Genomic DNA, 16,196 nt, shown 5'->3' on the forward strand with positions numbered 1-16,196 from the left:
CGTGATACTAAGTTGCTTAGCCACTTTTGGAGATGTTTATGGGCTAAGTTGGGGACTAAATTGCTGTTTAGTACTACATGTCACCTCCAAACTGATGGACAAACTGAAGTAGTAAATAGAACATTATCTACTATGTTGCGGGCTGTTTTGAAGAAGAACTTCAAATTGTGGGAAGAATGTTTACTTCATGTTGAATTTGCTTACAATCATTCGCTGCATTCTACCACTAAGATGTGCCCATTTGAGATTGTGTATGGTTTTGTTCCACGTGCACATATTGATTTATTGCATTTACCATCTTCGGTGCAAAACAATTTGAATGCTACACAACATGCTGAATTGATATTACAATTGCATGAGACTATTAAAGACAACATAGAATGCATGAATGCTAAGTATAAAATTGTCGGGGATAGAGGAAGAAAGCATGTTGTATTTGATGTTGGTGATCTTGTTTGGTTGCATTTGCGCAAATATCCTAAATTACGCAAGTCTAAACTAATGCCACGCGCTGCTGGTCCTTTTAAGGTGTTAGAGAAAATAAATGATAATGCATATAAACTTGAGCTTCCTGCATAATTGGGTCCGGTTAGTCCTACATTTAACATTGCAAATTTGAAGCCTTACTTTGGTGAAGAAGAGGAGCTTTCGTCTTCAATTCAAGAAGGGGGGCATGATGAGGACATCCCATCTATTGATACGACCGCTGTACCTACAACCACACAAATACAAGGACCAATCACTCGAGCTTGTGCCAAACAACTTAACTATCAGGTACTTTCGTTTCTTGGAACTATTTATCACATACATGAGCATATGATGCTGCCTAAATCAGATTTATTTGTTACTCTTAGAAATGATGGACCTAGCATGGATGAGGAGGACAAGCATTGGAGAATGATCACACATGGAGGAGATGGCAGCAAGCATTTGAGGATTGAAGAGGACGCCCCGAGTGAAGATTTCAGAACTTTGAAGCCACCATAATGATGATTGAAGACTTGGACGAAATATACAAGATTACACTTCATAATTTTGACCATAGCATAATATGGTGCTGCGTTACCTTTAGTTTTGGGCTAGGCCCATGTCATTTTCGCAGGAAATAAGTCAGCCACTTTTTAGAGTCCGTGTTGAAGGGGGAAAGGCCTTCTAGGGTTTGGTTCGGCCACCATACGTATGGCTGGCCGAAATCCCACTTTTTCCTCCTTAAAATACCCCCATAGCCATCATATTGAGACTCGGATTTTGATTAGACTAAAAGTTAGCCATTACTGCAACTCTCGTGTACTTCTTTTGAGGCCAACGCCCAGAACAAGACCGACTATCCGGAATCCCGTCTTTTCAATAAAGCTTTCATCTATATCCGCAATATTCTGATTGCATCATTAGTTCTTACTTGTTCTCGATTTCAGGTAGGAATTAAGACCCTCGCTGGTCAGGCTGATCGTGCATCCACAAGACCAGTAACTCCTAGAGATTGTCCTAGCAATTGCATTGACGCACGAGCTTTGCACGTGTAATCGGATCGTCAAGCACGAACTCCACCAACAAATCGAATTATCCATGTCTCATCGAAAGATCGGCCACCTTTGCCCTATCAAGTGGTATCAGATTTCATGTTGCTCGGTGAGATTTTACTATTTTCCTAGTGTAGATTACATCTGCCATCATACCCATAAACCACAAAAAGCCAAAAATACTGTTATGGTTTTAGATCATCGTCCCATAAACCCCCTACCACGCCTTGCATTGTCTTTTCAGTTTTGCATAGTTGAATTTGTGTCTGCATCTTCGTGTCGAGTTGCTGATCTTAGCGTCTAGTTCCTTTAGAGTTTCGAGTTCTGGTCATATTAGTCATGCCGCCGCCGCCGTTCCGCAAGATCAGTAACTACCAGAGATTGTCCTAGTGATTGCATTGGCGCACGAGCTTGCACGTGTAGCCGGATCGTCAAGCACGAACTCCACCAACAAATCGAATTATCCATGTCTCATCGAAAGATCGGCCACCTTTGCCCTATCAATCATGGGCAATAGATCTGATTGATGGTACAAAGGGAACAAGAGAGGAAGCTTGTGCAATTTTATGTGGTTGCTGGTCAGAAAGGAACTCGGTATGGCATGGAAATGAGGGCCGATCGATCATCGGTTCAGTTTGTTGGGTCATGGAGTCAACCTTCGACCTTGCTCAGTTGGGAAAGAAGAAGGCGTCGATGCCAACAAAGAAAATTCCCCAATGGCAGAAACTGGATATGGGAGTTCTGAAAATCAATGTTGATGCTGGTTTTGATGCTGACACACGTCAAGGTACCTCAGCCCTGGTAATCAGAGATCATGATGGTGTCTTTGTGCTCGGACAAGCTTTGTGGTACAGCGCTGCGGCGAGCGCACTAATCATGGAGGCGCTTGCAATTCGTGACGGAGTTCAGTTTGCTCTAGATCATCATTACCACATGGTGGAGATAGAAAGTGATGCTAAAGAAGTGCTACATCGGATGGAAGATCCTGGAGGCGGTAGATCCGAGATCGTTTGCATATGCCAGGAGATAAAGGAGCTCAGTGGATTCTTAACTAGCGGTAAATTTTCGTATATTGGAAGGCAAGCTAATGAGGCAACTCACGCTTGTGCTAAGAGAGCTAGTAGTGATAGAAGAAGGTGTCTTTGGGTGAATTATAAGCCTCCCTTCTTAGAACATATCCTTATCAAGGATTGTAATCCCTCTGTTTAAGTTATATAAAGCTCCTGATTCGCAAAAAAAGGCCCTCTTTGATTCGCAGCATTATGGAACAAGGTGAAAGGGGAAACAGAGAAGAAAAAGGCGAAAATATCCCCACCCCTCTCCCTCTCCCGCGACCCGCGCCGCAACCCCCCCGGCGGTCGGGCCACGCCCTCGCCCCGGCCGGCGCTCAACCTCCTATCGCCCCCCCCCCTTGCCGCCACCATCGACGTGAGCTGCCTAGCCTTGTCTGGGCGGTGCAGGCGGTGGCGGGGTTGTCTTTACCCGTCGCTTCGCTGGGGGCGTGGGGACCTTGGTGGGCGGCGGTGCTCTTCGGCGGACGGTGGTCTGGCGCGGCGGAGTGGAACCCGTGCGGCGGGTGGGTGGAGGAGCAGCGGCGCGGCTGTTGGCGGCGGAGCAGCGCAGGCGGGCGGCCATGGTAGTGAAGGAGATATGCCCTAGAGGCAATAATAAAGTGGTTATTATTTATATCTTTATGTTTATGATAAATGTTTATATATCATGCTATAATTGTATTGACCGAAACATTAGTACATGTGTGATATGTAAACAACAAAGAGTCCCTAGTATGCCTCTTAACTAGCTTGTTGATTAATGGATGATTAGTTTCATAATCATGAACATTGGATGTTATTAATAACAAGGTTATATCATTGTATGAATGATGTAATGGACACACCCAATTAAGCGTAGCATAAGATCTCGTCATTAAGTTATTTGCTATAAGCTTTCGATACATAGTTACCTAGTCCTTATGACCATGAGATCATATAAATCACTTATACCGGAAAGGTACTTTGATTACATCAAACACCACCGCGTAAATGGGTGGCTATAAAGGTGGGATTAAGTATCCGGAAAGTATGAGTTGAGGCATATGGATCAACAATGGGATTTGTCCATCCCGATGACGGATAGATATACTCGGGCCCTCTCGGTGGAATGTCGTCTAATGTCTTGCAAGCATATGAATAAGTTCATAAGAGACCACATACCACGGTACGAGTAAAGAGTACTTGTCGGAGACGAGGTTGAACAAGGTATAGAGTGATACCGAAGATCAAACCTCGGACAAGTAAAATATCGCGAGACAAAGGGAATTGGTATTGTATGTGAATGGTTCATTCGATCACTAAAGTCATCGTTGAATATGTGGGAGCCATTATGGATCTCCGGATCCCGCTATTGGTTATTGGTCGGAGTGAGTACTCAACCATGTCCGCATAGTTCACGAACCGTAGGGTGACACACTTAAAGTTGGATGTTGAAATGGTAGAACTTGAATATGGAATGGAGTTCGAATATTTGTTCGGAGTCCCGGATGAGATCCCGGACATCACGAGGAGTTCCGGAATGGTCCGGAGAATAAGATTCATATATAGGATGTCATTTTATGTGAATAAAATGTCGCGGAAGGTTCTATGGAAGGTTCTAGAAGGTTCTAGAAAAGTCCGGAAGAAACCACCAAGGAAGGTGGAGTCCACATGGGACTCCACCTCCATGGCCGGCCAACCCTAGTGGGGGAGGAGTCCCAAGTGGACTCCCCTTAGGGGGCCGGCCACCCCCCCATATGGGAGGTGGAACTCCCACCTTGGTGGGAGTCCTAGTTAGGCTAGGTTTCCCCCTCTCTATGGAAGGTTTTTGGTTCGGGTCTTATTCGAAGACTTGAAGACCAACTCTTGGGGATCCACCTATATAATGAGGGGCATAGGGGAGGGGGCCGGACACACCAAAGCCACAACCTGGCCGCCCCTTGAGTGGCCGGCCACCCCTCCCAAACCCTAGCCGCCCCTTCTCCTCCATAGCTCCCGCGTGCTTTAGCGAAGCTCCGCCGGAGTTCTCCACCGCCACCGACACCACGCCGTCGTGCCGTCGGATTCAAGAGGAGCTACTACTTCCGCTGCCCGCCGGAACGGGAGGTGGACGTCGTCTTCATCAACAACCGAACGTGTGACCGAGTGCGGAGGTGCTGCCCGTTCGTGGCGCCGGAACCGATCGTGATCAAGATCTTCTACGCGCTTTTGCAAGCGGCAAGTGAACGTCTACCGCAGCAACAAGAGCCTCATCTTGTAGGCTTTGGAATCTCTTCAAGGGTGAGACTCGATACTCCCTCGTTGCTACCGTCTTCTAGATTGCATCTTGGCTTGGATTGCGTGTTCGCGGTAGGAAATTTTTTGTTTTCTATGCAACGTTATCCTACAGGTAGGGCCTGCTCGACCTAGATCTGGGCCCAGTTCGGGGCCTGGAGGGGTTGGGCGGGCGGACTGCGCTTGGCGCGCCAGTGGTGCTCCCTAGAGGTGGAGTAGGTGCGACGGTGGTGGCTGGGTGGCGGCGGTGCTCCGGCCGGCCTGCTACAGCGTGGCAATGGGGTCTTTGCGGGCCTGTTTGGGCCTGACCGGGCCAGTGTCCGGTTGGCTACCGCGAAGGCGGTGGAATAGTTCCCTCCCGCACGGCTGAGGTGCTGCTACCCCGACCCGGCTGTCTCACGTCTCTACGTCCAGGCCCTGCTCCGGCGACCACAGCGACACAACGAGGATGGCTTCAAGATCGCGGTGGCGCGTGCTGGTGGGCGGCAAGTTTGGTGGAGCACGTTGAATCGTCCGGGTTTGTGGGTTTGGTGGACGGGAGAAATCTTTGTCGGCGGGCCCGACACTGACGCGGTCACGCCTGCGGGTGTCGCCTTGCCTTTCCGAAGGGCGTCGGTAGTCCCTCCTCCCCAATCCCTTCCGCGTATCGGGGGAAACCCTAGGACTAGTCCGGGCAGCAGTGGCATCGTCTTCACTTTCCTTGTTGAAGGTGTTGCTTGATACGCAGCGCTTCGGCGTGCTAGGAGTGTGGTGGCATTCTCCGGAGGGCACAGCGGTTGCGAGTCGTTTTTGTTCTTGTCGAGCTGCCGGTGTCGGCATTGTTTTCTCTTTCCTTTTCTCTTGTGTTCCTTTTTAGGCTTGGTTGTGTTGCGGCCCCAGCGTGTTTGTTGTATCGGTTGGTTGCTATATTAATATAGTGGGGCGAAAGCCTATTTCGAGAAAGGGGAAAACATATATTGAAAGCCATTTTGATGATGATGTGATGGATGATCTTTAGCATACATCTCAACCCAATCAATAATTACTGAAAGAAATAGGGGGGAAGCAATTTTAAGTTTTTTTTGGGAAATCGAACTCATGTAAAGAAAAATCAGGGAAATATAACTCATATCAGTTATATTCAACAAAGTTACTTAAAATCCCAAAAAAAACACAGAAACAATTAGACAGAGATGAAAGATTCGAATTTGAACGTATTGTATGGCTTTTCCAAGAACATTTATGATTGATGAATGCTATGTTTTCTCGGTTTATAATTTTTCTTCTTCTAAAAGTACTACTCTCTCCTTCCCAAATTATTTGACGCACATGGTACTAGAATCAAAATTGAACATACTACTAGTATTGATTTGCGACAATTAATTTAGTCCAGAGGTACAATATTTTTCCAATTTTGCTTGATTCATTTTCTTTTTTTAACTAGGCCATGTGCCGAGACATGGGTGTACCAGTAATTTAGAGTTAGGAGACATAATTTAGATTTGAAGATAGTAAAGGGACTAAACTAGAGTTATGTGGGAGTTGGCATGGTTAATATTAAATTTTCACATTTTGATGTTTCGTTCTAAAACGTAGAGTTCAACTATAAATAATAATGGAAAAATATAATGATGCTATTTTTTTGTCATAGAACTAATAACTAAATAACATAGATCCTTTAGTAATTGGAAGAGACTTAAGAACTGAATCATAACCATATACCAATGGAGGGGAAAAGAGTGGGCCGGGTCTTACTCTTAGGTAGAATCGGGGAGCTCAATCTTTTTAGAATCGTGGAGCTCAACTTTTTGAAGCAATATACTGTATTCGGCTTGTTCAAAAAAAATACTGTATTCGGGTGGGAGTGATCTAGTGGCAACTGATACTTATTGAGATACCCACCGTGGAGTGATCCAGTGGCGGTAGTTTTCCTATGAGTGGTGACTCAAGGTTTATCAAACAAACTTGAGAATATGTGAACCTCTTTTCTCCTTCAAGCAATCTCCCAACCAAAAGCTACAAGCTCTCTCTTTACCCAACGATATCAAAGTAATTTTCAATTACAACCGTAATATGAGTTGGCAACATAAATGAGATACCAAGAAAAATGTATTTTTACACTTTAGATTTAAAGAAAATATTAAATAACATTGTTTGTGCGTTAGTATAAAGGAATTTCTTATGTAGGAAATTAGACCAGGGTGTATGGATTCACTTGATCCATTTCTGATAAACATGGTGATACATAAAACAAAGCGCATATACGAGTAATGATCTATTCATGCACACAAAAACGTCATGTTTGATAAAAATTTAGACCAATCTACATAGGCACCACATCCATAAATCCACACAGTCCGCAACCATGTGAGCACGGGCTAATACTCCTCCTAAGGATGAACCATCCACGACATGCCGAAAATTAAGTACAGTGTATGGAGCATTGCATTTACTATTATTTTTGGTGGGTGAACTTAGACATCGGTCTATAAATCTACGGTAAGGTCAAAATATACCTACATGGCTACATGTTTTTATCCTTAGTGAGGCGGTTTGAGATATGCCACATGAACAACAACTGAGGCACACACACACGCTGCTTTGGGCTTGCATGTCACGAATCCGGCTCTAGGGAGACCCATCGTGGCCAGATCAGGCTACTTGAACCTATTCCCCATAGTTCTGGTGTCTCTCACAGCTCATTGATGCGACCTCGATCTCCATGGCGAGCTATCGTGGTGCTTGGGAGGAGGAGGACGAGGCATCGGGTGTACAATACCATATGCGAGGTGGGTGTTCTCATGATAAGGAGGACCTCAAACAGTGCTCAAGGTGGTAGAGAAAGCCATCTGACAGAAATGAGACAAAGCCATAGAAATGAGACGAGAGAGGAGCACTCAGACAAAGCATTTTTTCTATGACACAAAGCCATAGATAATTTCCTAGAAATGGTTGGTGGAAAGGAGCATTATCAAAAACAATACTATAAATGGTACATGAAAAATCCAAATTTCAAAACAAGTTTAATACTCTAGACCCAAGATCAAAACAACACATACCAAGGCGGGCCTTGGAGAGAAGCCCAAGAACAACCTTTTTAATTCCCTACCAGTAAGCCAGAGGCAAAAGCCCACGCGTGGCGCAACGGCGTGCGAGCGAGCTTCATTCGAACGTTACTCGACCGGCCGACCCCATCCCCTTCGCATTTACTTCTCCCTTCCCTGCCGTTAGCGCTCTCCTCTTCCAATTTCACCATCGCCGCCGCCGCCCCCAAATATTTCCTCCCCCCTCTCTCCGCCAGCGCGACGAAGAATTCCGGATCGGCGAGTAGGTGAGACTTCGGCGTCCGATTACCGGGTTCCTGCCGTTGGAGTTCGATCGAGCCGGGGGGTTCTTGATTTGCCTCTCCACTTTCTAGTACGGTACGCCCCGGTTCTTGATGGCTTCGTTTGGTGCGCCCGCCGTACCGCGGTTAGATTTGGGGATTTCCTTTTTTTCGTTCTGTTCGGCTAGCTCCTCTGCTGCTGCTTTCCTCTCCGTCGCTGTTTCTTCGTTTCCTGCTGACCGTTCTGCGAGCGCCGCGAGTTCTTGTTTTCAGATTATGCCGCAGTTTGCTGGTTACCTCCAAGGATTATCCGCCGCATCTCGTATGTTTCTTCATGACATTGTTTCCATGTTTCTAGACCCGTTTCCCGTGTAGTTTTACACTTCATTGGTAGAGTTGCTGTTTCCAGTTTCCATCCAAGAATCGCCATTTTTCTGGTTATTTTCTTTCCTGGCCAAAACTATTCTACTCAATAAACAATATGGGGCTCAAGCCGTGGGTTCCAGGTGAACCAAATTGCCAGGTTTAGTTGCTGACTGCTGATTCTTCCTCTGCCGGGCAACCAAGATTTGGGTGGTTTTTCGTTTATTTTCGTTCCTCTAAACTTTCCAAGAGCTGTTTATGCTGGTTTTATGTTTGCTCCTAAGAATTTTCTGGCGATTCTTGTTTTTTTCTGCTCAAAAGACGTAGATTTCATGAAATTTCCATGGAGGCAAAAAGTTGACAGTGTGAATGTTGGTATATCTGGTGCTGCAGGTAGATCGGAACATCAGCGTCAAGGATTTTATCTGCTGAGGTTGGTTAGCCGATTACAAACATTCGGGCACAATGGCTGCTGAGGTTGGGCAGCCGTTCAGTGGATGGTCACACTCAGATTTGCCTTACAACGACCACTCCACACAGGTAGTGTCCTCTGCTTCGAAACCATCCATTACTTACCTGTGGTTGCCTACTTGAATTATCAACTGAAATCTCAAGGTTCAATTGTTCCTTGATATCATAATGTTGTGTTTTGAGTAGGCCATCACAGTTCACAGTCCTTGTTTGGAAGTATTTGAGCTGTCAACATGATGTGATACAGTTGATGCTTGTCTGAAACATGTTGTGTTTTGAGTAGGCTTGATTAGTTTTCATTTATATGTACTGTGAACTGTGATGCCAAAGATGGTTCCTGAATACTGTAATGCCGTTGGCAAATATTTGAGAAGAGAGCACGATGTGATTCTGCTTATGCTGCATGGCCTTATAAGTTATGTCTATATAGTTTTTAGATGACTAGATATTGCTTTGTACTCCGTAACTGTTAGTTAGTTGTTGTTGTTGTCTGTTGCTCTAATAAATTAGATTTCTTGAGTCCCTAATTTCGCTTTGTGTCTGCCGTTCAGGATGATTCAGTTCAGCAAATGGTACTTGATCATGGTTCTGTATCATTTGGTAGATTTGCTGGGGAGTCTTTGTCATGGGAAAACAGATCAGTGTTTGAACACAACAGACGTCATGAGGAGATAAACAAACTCACCATGCCTGGTTTAGTTGCACAAAAGAAGGCATTTTTTGAAGAATATTACAAGAAGAAGGCCCGGAAAGCTATGCATCTCACTGAAGCGACATCTGAAGAAATGAGTGATGACAACACTCTGGACCATAGCAGGCAGGACGACAAAGCACATGCAGTTGTTTCTGAAGATCCTATGACTACTGCTCCAAGCTCCATCTCTCAACCATCTATTGGAGTGAGCTCATCAGATGAGAAGGAATGCCATAGACCTCATGTGCTAGGATACGTGACATTTAATCCTCTGTTTTCGCGGATATCAGGGTCACAAGGTATTCAACATGAAGAGACATCTAGTACTGGTCAACAGCAATATGTCGATGGCGAGTTTCAGTGTGCAACACGCACAAGTAGTAACCATGGGCTCAACCACGAAACCTTGGAGAGAAAGGTTCTTGCACCAAAGCATGTGATTTCAACTGATTATGGTGAAAGTAATGTTGCTGCGTCAAGAATTGTGTTGCCAATAGCAAGTTTACACTCAAAAGGTCTGAAAGTGGGTCTTGAGAAACAGGAGCCAAGAAAGAACATAGCGCCAGTGGTAACTAATAGGTTCACAAAGGAGGCCAAGGTAATAAAATATTGGATTGATATTTACTGCTTATGTAGTGTTTTCAACTGAGGGAGAGTCACTGACAAGATATAACAGAACAACTACAGTCGGTTCCCACTTTAGAGGCATGCAAAAATCTAGACAATCCATAATATGTTTTAGAAGGTTCATCACAAGAGTACAAAATTATTTTGGACATCGATGTACTCTGCTTTACATATAACAATGAATTAATAACAGAACAAAGTAGTTTCTACTGTCCTCCCACTTTACATGCATGTATATGTTTTAGAAGGTTCATCGCAAGAGTACAAAAACTATTTTGGGCATCGATGTACTCTGCTATACATATACCAGTGAATTAGTAACCACACAGAAGCATCCACCCATATATTAGGATCATCTATTTACTCCAGTTACATGGTTAGAGCAACTTTTTTTTTGCTTGTATGAATGAGGTTTCAGGCAGTTATTGAGGTCGTAAGTTCCATAGTATAATGTACTCAATATGACTTTCCCGGAGAGTACTAAAGAAAGCTTTCATATTGTGTGTCTCTTCCTGTCTTGGTTGATTTGTATATGCTATGCAAAAGTTGACTATTATTTATCTCATATATGTGCATGCTTATTATTTCAGGACCCATCAAGTTCTCTTATCCAAATCCCTAGGGTTGATTCAAGAAGAAACTCAGAAAACAGGAACTCTGAAGGCCTGAAGGATCCTTTCTACAAGAGGGTTGAGATGAAATTGCGTGCCTTGTCTGATAGGATGAGTGCGGATAGAGCTGCTGCCTCTTCTAAATCAGCTTCATGTCAGCCTGCCACAGGACCTTCTTCATACCCAAACGCTGATAGAGCTGCGACTTCTTCCAGATCTGCCTTGTGCCAGAACACTGATAGAGTTCGTGCATCATCTGCACAAGCTTCTCCCAACTCTCTTAAAGAACGTGCAGCAACTGTTCCTCATACAAATTTGTACAACAAAAAGTTGCATGTTTCTCATGTTGCTTCTAGTAACCACATCAGTACTGGGAGGTTGGCTGCTAAAAGCTCTGTTATGCCCAAGTCCTCTCAAAATAACACAAAACCCTTCCAGAGTGCTCAGGTAGTTTTTCGCTTGATCAAATGTTGGCCCTTGAAATCATGACAGATACAATTTCAGTAACTTGCTCATCAATGGACCATAATTTTCCTTAGTTATTTTTTAGAAAATATTTTTGTACGTTCAACATAAAACAGTGACTTAGAAGAGTTTAATTAATTTTGGCAGGTCGCATCGAAAAGAGCAACAGGTCTTACAAGTACAAGCAATGTTTCACAGAACAAAAGGTCTTCAATTTTATTTTATATTATTTCTGTTCAACATATACTATGAAAGTCCTGAAGAATATCATTGACACTCCTGTACTTGTTTGAGCTGATGGTCAGGAAGCAGCTGAGCACACCTGCGGCATCAGATGAAAGTAAACGGAATAGAGGATTGATGCGCATATCTGCATCCACAAGTGCAAGGTTTGTATCCATTTGTTTCTTAAGTGTGGTATTATTTGGTGACAAATATCTGGTCATTTATAAACTGTTCTGTTCTTTTGTCCAGAAGTAGCTATGACAACATTCGTCCTGCCAAAGCTGCGAAGGCACCAAGGATCTCAAATGGGCAAAACACAATGAAGGTAAAAGCAGTACCTAGTGAGGTGACGATTCATATCCTTTTTTTGCTGAGTGATGTCTCCAGTTCGTACTTTTTTTCTCTTCAGAAAGTGTATATACTTCCTAATAAGGGTTTGTTGTAGACGGAAAATGTGAAAAAGTCAACGTATGGAAGTCATCCTACTGAAGGAACCACTGTTTTGCTAAAACGTACTGTAAACTGCAATGAACAAAACAGAAAGGTCAGTTCATTTTTGGGTGTGATTTTTTCGTTTAACTTAGCATTTACTCTTTTGTGGTAATCAATCATGAATCTGCAGTCTCTGTTGCCTGTATGACGGACTATGTCTTTTTCTTTATATGAACAATATCATATTGTGGTTGTACAAATGGACATTTATTTTAAGTTCATTGTGCCTGATGAAAATGCATCAGTAACTAAAGGTTGCTGCACACTCTTGTGCAGGTAATCTCATCACGGGTTGGCACTCCCTCATCTAGCATGAAAAACAAGCTGACGTGTAAGAGCAAGCCAAGGTACTCCCATTTTAACTAGCGCTTTCCAGATTTATGAGCCCATCTTCAGCCATGCAGATCATGTATTTATGATAGATCACTGCATAGACTGCGTAAACCAAATTGCTAAGAATCTGTCTGGTGTGTGACTTTGATGTCATCGCCTACCATTAGGAGTCCCCCTGAACTAGTACTGGCTGCCACTTGATTCTCATGAAACATTCTTAACTCTGCAGACAAGAGAGGCCCCGTTGGCGATGACGCACCATTGCTCAGCCGTTCCTGAACAGTTTCTGAAACACAATATTTTCCGAGGCCTTGGCACGATCACTGGTGGGTTTGGTAAGGGCTTTCCTGAAGCTCGGCATAGACAAGGCTGTCCAAGGGCTTTCCTGAAGCTTGGCATAGGCAAGGCTGTCCAAGGGCTTTCCTGAAGCTCAGCATATAATTTAGGCTGTCCAAGGGCTTTCCTGAAGTTCAGCATGGTTACCTATATGTTAGCCAAGAGGTGTTCTGTAGCCTCCAGTATCATGTGAATCCTATCTTCTACCATGACGTTGTTGTTGGTCAGCATCTGTACAACTCTTGTATTGATCAGAGTCAAGAAAGAGCTTTGGCAGCGCTGTTTCGCCATGATTGTTTGTTGCGTGGGTAGTGAGTGAAAGCGAGAGGCGGGAGCACTTGCGATTAATTTGTGCTTGGACTTTGTGGCCGCGCCGTGGAAAAGCATCCTGGCGCTGTTGGAATTGTTCGATTTGGACATAGGGAATTTTCTACGGAGACGGTTCGATTTGTCGGTAGCTGATGTCTGCAGCCACATTTGTTCTTGCTCACGTTGGTTTTGAAGATACCACAATCGCAGCTAGCCGGTGCTCTTGTCATCGGTGCGGTCTGTTTGAAAGAAAGGTCATAGACAAAGCTTTACCGGGAAATACCATTCTCCAAAACAGCCCCGCAGCAGGGCAAAGAGCCGAGGACTGGGCCGCAGGGCTGTATCTGTGCGAGTGTGTGATTCGATGTATGCCGACCATGTTTTGACCCCTTGGCAACAAATAACACATGTGTTGTCGGAAAAGCCCCAGTTGAACCTGGGTGCACGTGAATCCAGGTTGGAAATGCATTTTTGAAATGTGAAAAAATTCTGAAATAAAAATATCGGGGTACGTATGCATGTTTCATGTGTGCGTAGAAAGTTTTCGCGGAGAAACCACTTTTTTTATTTCAGAATCTAAAAAAGACAAAATACGTTACATATATACTGCTACATAGCCCTGTAAAATTTCACTTTTTTGCCGAGGCAAAATAAAATGTTTTTTCAGAACGAAACTCATGTTCAGGGCACATGTTTGAGATCATCTTTGCAATCATTTTGTGTTTTGATTTTTGAAACATGTTTTGACATCACAAACCCACTTTTAAAAAAGTGGGTTCATATACACCCAGGTTCACAAAAGCCGGCAAAAGAAACTCAGAATAATTGTCAGGTTCAAAAGTGTTCGGCTCCAAATTATAAACTATGAACTATTTTTTGATAAAGCGGAAATGTTAATATCTCGAAGATACCAATTACGCCCAGCGTCTACATCAACGTGGTGTCTAAATACATCAATGATGTACGCAACCAAGAAAAAAAAAGAGAAACAAAAAAGCAAATACTCTCGCTGTGATGAAACACTCGCAATAACAACACTCTAACCACCACTGAATACGAAATCCAGATCACAAAAGAAGTATGATTAAAGATCTTAGGTTTTCACCCTAAGAAAAGTATGAGTTTACAAAAGAAGGACATACCTTGGACTTCACCCTAGAAATTGCGACTTGGTACTCGAGGAGCACCACTAAAAATCCAGTCCACATGTGCTACCACCCCCTCTTTTCAAGGCCGTTGCTGCAAGTCACCAAACACTCAAGACACACAGGACGAATATGTGCCGCAAGTCTCCTTCGCATGCAAGACACCTCTCCGCCATTACAAACCTCCGATCCCAACCACCATGACTTTCTCCACCTCTGTCAATACCATATAAATCTATATTTAGACATGTCTTATGGCACCAACAAGAAAGCCAAGCTTCGCGACACGTACTCACGAAGCCTCACAGGCCGAACATATGGACGTGCATGACCAGATCGATTTCGATCTAGATATCCAGTGGCGACATGAGCCAATCAACATAGACCTTCAAGAGGAAGGCCAAAACTTGTCGGCGGCCAGATTGAGGAGGCCAACATGAAACGGATCTGCGACTTGGCGCTGAAAGGCAACAAGGCCATACCACCTTTATTCGCATCGACCAGCTCCGTGCTACCCCAACCGCGTCGTTGTAGTCGACTATGGATCTCGACGGGATCCTACACCCGCGGCTAGCCACCTCACCCGCATCAGCCCCCAAGGAGGCCACCTGACGAAGGTTGATGCCACCTGGCCGGGGGTGCCACCTAGACCACCGCCTACAACCACCTCCACGAAAGCCGCCCACCCGCCTGTATGAAGTCACCGTTGCAACCTCCGCTCCCCAGCATCTTCGACAGCAAGGTTCGCCACCACGACGGCAAATGCTGGTGGTAGAGAAGCCACCCAGAGGAGCTCTTGGCGGCGGCTAGGGTTCGGTACGGGTGTCGCCCTAGGGGACAACCAAACTACGAAGTACTACATTTGCGGTTAGTGTTGAGTAACATAATGTATAGGCATAGGTCCCCGTGTTTTCTCAGGGTTGTACCTGTAATTGTACATGTGTCCGCCTATATATACATGAGCAGCCGGCCCTATTGGTGTTGGGCAATCTCCAATAATTCTTCTACATGGTATCAGAGACCCTTCGGGTCCTGACCTAGCCGCCGCCCTCCTCTCCCCTTGGGCGCCGCCGCTCCCAACCCTAGCCGCCGCCTGATGACCCAGAAGTATAGGGGATCGCAACAGTCTTCGAGGGAAGTAAAACCCAATTTATTGATTCGACACAAAGGGACCCAAAGAATATTTGTAAGCCTTAACAGCGGAGTTGTCAATTCAGCTGCACCTGGAAACAGACTTGCTCGCAAGAGTTTATCAGTAGCAATAGTTTTATAGCAGTAGCAGTAGTGAAATATAAGCAACAGTGAAATAAAGACAGCGGTAGTGATTATAGTAAACATCAGGATTAAAATACTGTAGGCACAGGGATGGATGAACGGGCGCTGCATGGATAAGAGAACTCATGTAACAATCAAGACAGGGCATTTGCAGATAATAATAAAGCGGTATCCAAATAATAAATAACCATAGGCATGTGTTCTACGTGCTCGCAATGAGAAACTTGCACAACATCTTTTGTCCTACCAGCCGGTGGCAGCCGGGCCTCTAGGGAATCTACTGGTAATTAAGGTACTCCTTTTAATAGAGCACCGGAGCAAAGCATTAACACTCCGTGAACACACGTGATCCTCACATCACAGCCTTCCCCTCCGGTTGTCCCAATTTCAGTCACTTTGGGGCCTCAGGTTCCGGACAGCAACATGTGTATACAACTTGCAGGTAAGATCATAAAACAATGAATATCATCATGAAACAATAACATGTTCAGATCTGAAATCATGGCACTCGGGCCCTAGTGACAAGCATTAAGCATAACAAGTTGCAACAATATCATAAAAGTACCAACTACGGATACTAGGCACTATGCCCTAACAATCTTATGACTATTACATGATCAATCTCATCCAATCCCTACCATCCCCTTCAGCCTACAGCGGGGGAATTACTCACACATGGTTGGGGGAAACATGGATGGTCGATGGAGACACGTCGGTGGTG

At 44.6% G+C, this 16,196-nt stretch overlaps 1 protein-coding gene across 1 annotated transcript; it reads left to right on the forward strand.

The window, feature by feature from the left end:
* Positions 1–8,957: 8,957 nt before the first annotated feature.
* Positions 8,958–12,906, forward strand: LOC124690153 (protein WVD2-like 7). Its single transcript, XM_047223580.1, has 9 exons — positions 8,958–9,035; positions 9,515–10,255; positions 10,875–11,342; positions 11,508–11,566; positions 11,666–11,749; positions 11,838–11,910; positions 12,031–12,129; positions 12,354–12,424; positions 12,640–12,906. The coding sequence occupies exons 1-9, from the start codon at positions 8,958–8,960 to the stop codon at positions 12,662–12,664; spliced, it is 1,698 nt and encodes a 565-aa protein (XP_047079536.1). The 3' UTR covers positions 12,665–12,906.
* The last annotated feature ends 3,290 nt before the right edge of the window (positions 12,907–16,196 follow it).

Source organism: Lolium rigidum, chromosome 2 (genome assembly GCF_022539505.1).
Source record: "Lolium rigidum isolate FL_2022 chromosome 2, APGP_CSIRO_Lrig_0.1, whole genome shotgun sequence".
Lineage (NCBI taxonomy): Eukaryota > Viridiplantae > Streptophyta > Magnoliopsida > Poales > Poaceae > Lolium > Lolium rigidum.